This window comes from Oryza sativa, chromosome 3 (genome assembly GCF_034140825.1).
Source record: "Oryza sativa Japonica Group chromosome 3, ASM3414082v1".
In the NCBI taxonomy this organism is placed as follows: Eukaryota; Viridiplantae; Streptophyta; class Magnoliopsida; order Poales; family Poaceae; genus Oryza; species Oryza sativa.
The window spans coordinates 8,652,924-8,661,249 of NC_089037.1; the positions used below are offsets into that span (position 1 = coordinate 8,652,924).

The window sequence follows — 8,326 nt, forward strand, 5'->3', positions numbered from 1 at the left end:
TTTCCCAAACCGCTGGGGCCGAGTTACCGCGCCCCGGCGGTAAGCACGGCTACCGCACGGTAACCGTGAAAAATCATGCAAAATTTATCAAAAATTTAAATTATTTTTTAATTTATTTAAATTTAAGGAGGTTACCGCGGTATTTCTATTACCGTACCTCCGCGGTAAGGACGGTCACTGCGTGGTTACCGACGGTAATGTAAGCCTTAGAGTCAATACAGGTTACTGTATATATAGTTCCACGTGGTCAGGTGCACTTCTTAATTTAGAGGTAAAAACACCTATATAATATGAATGAATTTATTATAGGGCCTTGTTTAGTTGGGGAAAACTTTTGGGTTTGATTGTCACATCGGATATATGGACACATTTGAAGTATTAAAGGTAGTCTAATAACAAAATAAAATTACAGATTCCGCCAGGAAACTACGAGACGAATTTATTAAGCCTAATTATTCTGTCATTAGAAAATGTTTAATGTAGCACCATATTATAAAATCATGACAGAATTAGGTTTAAAAGATTCGTCTCGTAATTTACACGCAATTTGTGTAATTTGTTTTTTTTCCTACATTTAATACTCTATGTATATACAACGTAAAAATTTTTGTTTTGGAAGCTAAACATCCTAGGTCTTGATATAATTATGTGTCATGCCAATCACTGTTGTACATATGTGAATCTACGGTGAAGAACGAGAGAGGCACCTCTAGCTTACTGTAGTAATTGACCTGCCAATGCGAGCTTTAAATTCGAGTGACAATTCACCCTGTACGCTTCTTGCAAACGACACATTAATGGTCATCTTTTCTTCCATGAATATAGCCCATTTCTTCATACATTGCGTGCAACGTGCTTATGAACTTCGCGTGCGCTGTTCTTTGACTACAGAAATAAGCACTTCGCGTGCGCTGTTCTTTGACTACAGAACTGGATTCACGCATAGACAAAGGCTCCTGTGGATAAGCAACTAGCTCCCTATCCAAGTATCCATCGTTGGAAAAACTCTCCAATCAAGTTAGGTCGAAGTTTTCCTCTATAGTCCTTAAGGAAAAAAAAGGGGCAAATATCAGTGCTTCACTACAGATAAAAAAAAAAGCCTGTGTGCTCGAATATTGCTTGAAACAAGTTAATTCTGACGTTTTTTGAACATTTTCACATTTGTGAATATCTTTGCACAGTAAACTTGTTTATCAAAATAAAACAAGAGAGAATCATATATAGATGGACCACTAATTTGTAATATTAAAGTACATTAAGGGTGACGGATTAACTATTATTGCCCTTTTTTTTAGAGTACTAGAAAGGGTTTGCGCGCTACGGCGCGCAGCAAAAAAAATTAAACAGAAAATATTACAGAACGATTAGGTGATTAATGCATATACATGTACTCCGTCAGTGATCATTTACATTGATTAAAAAACAACACACTAATATACAGGACAAATAAAGTAGCTGCCTACAGGAAATGGTCCATTTATAAGTTCATGTGTATTCTTCTCTCCTGCTAGTTCAATCCACAACAAAAGCACAGCAGTATGAATGGCAGCTTTGGTCCTGCAAACATGAAATGGTTATACTTATGTCGGACGATATAATGCACATAATAGTTTCGTTATAAAGCAGCACCGACTGAAGAGTGGGAGCACCAAACTAAGTGGATTAAACATAAAAGAAGAATATTCATTATGAAATATAGCAGTCTCCAGCTCTTATCAGTCAAAATAAATAAGTAAATAAAAGAATATATAATATATATAAATATGTAAGAGCAGCAGGAAAATGATTATCCGTAGGCATCGCCATCGTTTGGAAAGCCTTTGTGTCATATTAAACTCTGAAAAGTGCTCTAGAATGACATAAGGCCAACATCCCGTGAGCTGTTTGTTTATAAACAAGTTGCCCGTTAAAAGAGTAAACTATGACTGAAAAAAAAATCATGCTAGCTAGCTACTTACAGGGAAACCAAGATTTGCAACCATTAAAATTAAACCACCATACATAGTACTGTTTAGCAAAGATACATATGGATCAGCAAGTATACCTTGCTACGGGGTAGTCACTGAGCACACATAAAACCCCACGTGTAAGGAAGAGAAATTGAATGTAATTCATAGGAGGACAATTCAGTTTTAGAAAATATGTTGTTTTGGCACGCGTTTCTGTATGGCCACTAATCTTCACATATTAAATAACATTATTTTATATCATATTGTTGGGCTTATGAAAAAATAAAACAATCCAATCATCCAAAACCGAACTGTCACCATAACCAAACCGAATCCGTATATCTAAGGACTGTTGAGCCTAGTAACCTCACATTAGCACAAAAAACTTGTTGGGCAACATAATTGACCTAACAATATATATAGGGAGCTCATCAACAAACAACATTGTGTGACACAATGACCTAAGAGACCAAGAACATACACCTAGGTTTCTATCTAGCATATCCATCAAACAAAAGTTAAGTTGGGAGTGGCTTGTTTTTCACTTAATCTTCATGTATGAATAATGCATAGCTTTAAGTAGAGACAACCATCATGAAGAAAAGATCCATATGGATACAAAAATGTACTGCTAGTAGGAAGTAGTAGGTCATAACACAAGTAAGGGTGGCTTATGGCATAGCGGCATAGCATCTTAAAGCCCCTTTGATTCACAGGATAGGCAAAGCACACGAATAGGAAAAACCCAGGAATAAAAGTGGTGTGCTTCTTTAATTCTACAGGAATAAAAACACAGGAAAAGATAATAGGAGCCCTTCGATAGTGCCATAGGAAAAACAAAGGAAAATTTACAAAGAGGTTATACCTCTTGGTATTTTTCCCATGAAAGTGAAGCATAGGAACATAGTCCTATAAGCCAAAGGGAAACATAGGAAGAAAAATATGTTGGAATTTGAATCCCATAAAATTCTTTGCCACTCCTAAGAATCAAAAGGGCCCTAACACCGTAAGAAATGTTAGCTGACAGATGCAATAAACCTTTCCTTATGTAATCCATTATTGACATATTGCTTTCAAAAGCAGAGTGAGAGCAGTGACACTGTAACATTACAGCAAATAGTAAATTGCATAATAGATCACCTACAGGAGAGAATGACAGCCCTGAATAATTGTAGCTTTTGTCATCACCTACACAAATACTTCACTTTAATCAGAAGTAAAGAACATTCACAGCCCTCGCGGCAACACCTAGCCATAATGTGGGACCTTATTTTAAGAAAAAATGATATAATAGTCACTAACCAAAACTACTGCACCAAAATCGAAAGCAGTCACAATATGTTGGCAACAAAGAGCCCCACCTTCGGTTTTTTCGGCTAGGTAGCGGGCTTAACTCTCTTATGCTGAATGTACCTTAACTGATGCTTGGTGCAGTCTATTTTCCCTGCACGGAGAAGTAAAGCGATAGAAATGAAATTGCTATGGATCCAGATGTGATACTGAAGAGGCAACCATCTTAAACATCAAAGGGGATAATAAAATATTATCTGGAACTTATGCTAATCAGGTGTGAATGATGCTATGTAAATCCTAACTGGTAATGTAATACGCACTAAACACCTTGTTTCATCTCCAGGGACTATGTGTCTTGTAACTGAATCTGTATATAGCACTGAAAAGTAAGTAAGATTCAGAGGCCCCGCAAAAAAGGTAAGATTCAGAGGCAATGCAACGGCATGAACAAAAAGGGAAAACTTCAATAAGCTAGTATTGGTCAGCAGCAGCACATCCACATGACAGCAAGCATGAGGCAGAGCAAAGCAGTACAGAGCAGAGGAGGAAATACATATGGAGGGACGGAGGAGGCTTATTTCCTCAAGGCGACGGAGTTGTCCATGAAGCCTGGGATAACACCCTGACCCTTGCATTGAATCTAGGTACCTGCACAACCAGGCAATAGCAGAAAGGGGAGGAATTGATAAGAATAGCTACATTGCCATAATTGGAAAAAAGAAGCCCTTGACAGACTACCTGCCAGCAAAATTAAAGGTGGAAGCTAATCATTTAATTGCTGCTCCTTGGCAACTCCTGAATCCAATAACCGTGGTGCTGGTGTGTCACCCTGCTGCAGCCCTATTGATGCACTACCATTCCGTGGTCTGGAAGACCAGTGTGGGTCTTGCACCGGCAAAATGAAGAAATATACCAGCAACAAGGCTTTCATTGAAAGCAAGACTGCCATTTTGTCTCATGTGATTCACCTCAGCTTGGATGCCTGAAAGTAGTGTTTGCAATTTTGAAACTTATGTAATACAATCAACGTAGGTTGTATCCATTCTAAAGAAAATCAACCCTGCTTTTTCTTTATGAATGTAGGAAACATGCATGGACTTAATGAAATTCCTTTTTTATGCTGGTTTTAGATGAATTTGTGTTTCACTCTGTTTCAGAACAAAGAATTGCATCACAACAGGCTAAATTTGTTTAGAGCAGTGCAAGAACATGTTTGCAGGAATAGGACCTTGAAGATTGTTGTTGGCAAGATTTCTATATGCAAAATTTGGTCAACAATTGCACAGAATAAAAATAAAGCATACAACATAATTCTTAGACGCGATAAAATTTTTTACAGTTCAAAAAGCTCAAGTTTGCCAAGTTCAGCTGGAATTCGAGCTTTGCACAGGCACAGCTCTTTTCATGATTGTTACAGGGAGGAGGGTTGTCAGTTGATGACAGGAGGTCAGGATTAGTTGCTTTGGAGGTGACAGGCTAATGGTCGCATTTGCTTTAGCACATCTACATCTTTAAGTTTCTATTGAAAAATAGACTTGTGATGGTGATGACAAATTCAATTTCCCTTTAAGTTATTTTGAGACTCCTCCAGTCTTTCCACTATTCATTCATAAAAAACATAAAAGATTGGCATGTGGTAATCCATGGCAAATGATTACAAAACCACAGAACACATCAACCATGAAACTCAAAAGTACCTGCAGAGCTAGTCCATAACCTCCATCAAATTCTTGTTCGAAGAAAAGTAGCTGTAGATAAATATTTGGCAATTGAGAGAATTATAAATAATATTCCAAAATTCAAAAGAGATGCAGAACATAAAAGCTTCAATTCCAGAGCAACCGAAGGAATAATCAACATCATACCTTAAATTCACTTTGTGCGGCTGAGTTGACTCTGACTACAATGCCTGACCGAGCTTGTTCTTCACTTATTGTTACACCATAAAAAAGAGCACACTTCTTGTCAGCCTATAAATAGAAAAATATATGTGGTAGCCATCCCATTATAAACAAGATCATAAAACTGGTAGTGGCGGAACCTTTCCTGGTGCTGATGATCCAACTGGGAGTGATCTCAATGTATCTGTTCCACTTATAGCTTCTTCAAGAACATTCAAGACAAAAGGAGAACTGGAAGGATAAGAACTGAGGGCATGTTCACTTTGATGCCAAAAAAATCCTTACCAAATTTTGACATTGCCGAAATTTTGGCAACTATGCCAAAATTTTGGCAACTGGCAAGATTTCTTATATAAGTTACCAAAATTTGGTAAGGTTGAAAATGGCATCAAAGTGAACAGGCCCTGAACCTTTGTTGCTTAACTCGACCAAATTTTTTGTGTTGACCTAAACCATTGCTGAAAGAATAGAACAGGAAGGAGAGAACTGAATCCTTTCTAATTCTTCATTATACCAAGCTGTCACAGACCATGCGCAGAGGACGTCGGACCCGGATGCTTGAAGGGGACAGGTTTGATGGAGATCTCAACGGCCAACTTCTGCCAATCCGCTTCCTCCATCCTCGCGGGCCGCCCGCTTCTTCTTTCTCCACCGGTCAAACTGTCAGATCCGGCGAGGAATTGAGCTGCCGACCACGGAGCGGCGCCGTAGATTTGGGTAGGAGGGAAGAGTGGAGCGGATGGGCAGAGTGGAGGGGGCCGGAGGAGGTGCTGGCAGAGGACGGCGGTGGCCGGAGGACGACGACGCTGGGAGACGGATAGGAGAGAGACGAACGGAGAAGGCTGCCGCCGCTGACAGAAGGGGAGGGAGAAGAAGGGAGGGGACACGGCGACAACAGCAACGACGGGCGCCGCATCTGTCCTCCCTCGTCGCAACCGCCGCCGCCGGCACAAGTGAAGGGAGAAGGAGGAAGGGAGCACCTGTGCCGGCTCCGACGGGCGCCTCGCCCGTCCTGCCCTCGGCGGTGCTGCCACAAGGTGAGGTAGGAGGGAGAGGAGAGGGAGAAAAAAGGGGAGGGAAGACATCGGCGTCAGCTCGAACGCGCCATCCGCCCCGACGCCGCCGTGAGGGAAGGGAGAAGAAGGGGGGAGCGGGGAAACCGGTGACGGCTCCAACGCCGCCGCCAAATCGCCGATCGGAAGGGGGAGCGAAAGGGGATCGGGGAGGGCGACGTGGGGAGGGGAGCGCTCGTCGATTCTACGACCAGGTAAGGACGTATACGAACGGCCAGATTTTGTCCACACGTGGGAAACAACGGCTCTGATCAGGTGGACTCAATCAGAAATACTAAAATAACGAGGGATTTTAGGGCAACCATAATGTGCATGGAAACTAACCTTAAGGAATAAAGTAGTAATTTTTGTTGTACCTTTGTACATTGGGAGATGAGCTAGGGAGAGAATAGTGCTATGTGCAACCTTAAGCTTAAGGCTAGCCATAAGAATTAAAAAAATATATCATGGCTTTGCAACATGCATGCACACTTTCAATCTTGAGTAAATATGTGTCTTTTTACTCAATGGGTCCCACCTTAAGGTCAAGAAGCTACCACATACATTGTAGCATGTACTATAGATAAAACAATATAAGAATGTGGGTCTCATCTTATGGCTCAGTTGATCTAAAACATTGAGGATGCTCTTATGCAAAATTCGATGGCGTGGATCGGCTGAGCTCGCGGCAAATCTAGGACGTTTAAGATATCTAGTTGACGGAGCGTGGGGCTCCTCACCGGGAGACCGCGCAGGCCCCCCTTTGCCGGTTCGGCCGGGGGCGCTGAGTGAGGTTCTTCACCCTCGATCTGTGGAACGTTCGCGAGAGAGCAAATGCACAAGACATGGGCGATGTATATAGGTTCGGGCCGCTGAGAAGCGTAATACCCTACTCCTGTGTTCTGGTGAATCTGTGTGTGAAGGAGTTACAGAGCAAATGGAGAGCAAGAGAGTTCAAGCTCTAGAACCCCTCTTTTTCCTTCTCTTCTGGTTCTTTTTTCACCCTCCCTCCCCTCCCCCCCTTTTAGGTGGGCAATGTCCTCCTTTTATATCTCAAGGGGATACCACATGCACTTCTTCTACCTACTCTTCTTTTGGGTGGGGACCCACCCTATCTTGACCAAATCTTGACTCGCGCCTCCGCCTGGAAGCTAAATCACCGCTTGTCCTTGAGTGATGCCCAGCGCCGTCACTCGTCGGACACAGGGGATCACCCTATCATTTCTTCATTAATGGGAGGAGATCTTCAATGGCCGCTGTCTGAATGACCCTCCGATGGGATGGGTCATACTTACCTCCACTCCACCGGAAGCAGATGCAACGTGGGAGCACGGTTGTCTGCCGATGACGTGACCGGCGTTAGTCCAGTCACAGACCGGACATTCTTCTCCACCACGCGTCAGTTTAGCATGCCGCACATCTGCCCCTCTTCATACAGTGACTTCCTTGCAACGGTTGCGATGAAGCCTGGCATGAATCGAGTCGGGACTGACGTGCTAACTCCAGGAGTTACCACGCCGGCTCCAGCTCGGGACGAGTGCCAAGAGGCTCTCATCATTCCGACGGGACGGGGCGAGGCGTGTGACAGGCCGCCTGCTGCCACGTAACTCGCGATCTGACCGGTCTGTGACCGGTCACACATTGCGACCGGTCACGGACCGGATATGCGTGCGCCGTGCTGCATTAAATGCGGCGTGGCGCGCTTGTCCATTCCGCAATAAATGTGGTTTGGTGAGCGCCGCTGTGCCCACCTAACCCACACACGTGGTGCCAATACCACAGGGGGTCGGGGCGCCCCAGCCCTCGGGGCCGAAACAGGAGCAGCCCGACCCCTCGGGGAGACAGAGGAGGGGGTGGGCACGTCTCCCTCGGGCCCGACCCCCCGAGGGGGTCAGGCCACGTGGGTGACCGCGGCTGCCCAAGTCTCTAGTCATGATACTCCCGGTCCCATGTCACCGACAGTAGCCCCCGGCGTTATGCCAGGGCGTTCGCCCCCCTCGAGGGAAGCGCTCGGGCGTGACGCCACTCTTTAGACCTGGTGACAGGTGGGGCCGCTCTCTACAGGCGGGCAGGAACCCAGCGGTCGCAAATCGCGCGCATCGGCTAGGGAAAAACGACCGATAACAATGAG

The 8,326-nt window shown here is 43.9% G+C and overlaps 1 protein-coding gene across 26 annotated transcripts; it reads right to left on the bottom strand.

Moving 5' to 3' along the window:
- Nucleotides 1–1,236: 1,236 nt before the first annotated feature.
- Nucleotides 1,237–6,375, bottom strand: LOC4332328 (uncharacterized). 26 transcript variants are annotated; one of them, XM_066308747.1, is made up of 8 exons: nucleotides 5,108–6,375; nucleotides 4,940–4,990; nucleotides 3,981–4,224; nucleotides 3,796–3,890; nucleotides 3,570–3,609; nucleotides 3,311–3,393; nucleotides 3,094–3,137; nucleotides 1,237–1,557 (listed from the first exon to the last, which is right to left on the bottom strand). In XM_066308747.1, the coding sequence occupies exon 1, from the start codon at nucleotides 6,226–6,228 to the stop codon at nucleotides 5,665–5,667; it is 564 nt and encodes a 187-aa protein (XP_066164844.1). In that variant the 5' UTR covers nucleotides 6,229–6,375; the 3' UTR covers nucleotides 1,237–1,557; nucleotides 3,094–3,137; nucleotides 3,311–3,393; nucleotides 3,570–3,609; nucleotides 3,796–3,890; nucleotides 3,981–4,224; nucleotides 4,940–4,990; nucleotides 5,108–5,664. The 26 variants fall into 26 exon arrangements, with proteins under 26 accessions (XP_066164844.1, XP_066164840.1, XP_066164842.1 ...); XM_066308743.1 differs by having other exon boundaries at nucleotides 3,094–3,215; XM_066308745.1 differs by having other exon boundaries at nucleotides 3,570–3,621.
- Nucleotides 6,376–8,326: the final 1,951 nt, after the last annotated feature.

Excerpts from the sequence above, each read along its gene's own strand:
- LOC4332328 (XM_066308738.1), bottom strand. The coding sequence starts at position 6,228 with ATGTCTTCCCTCCCCTTTTTTCTCCCTCTCCTCTCCCTCCTACCTCAC.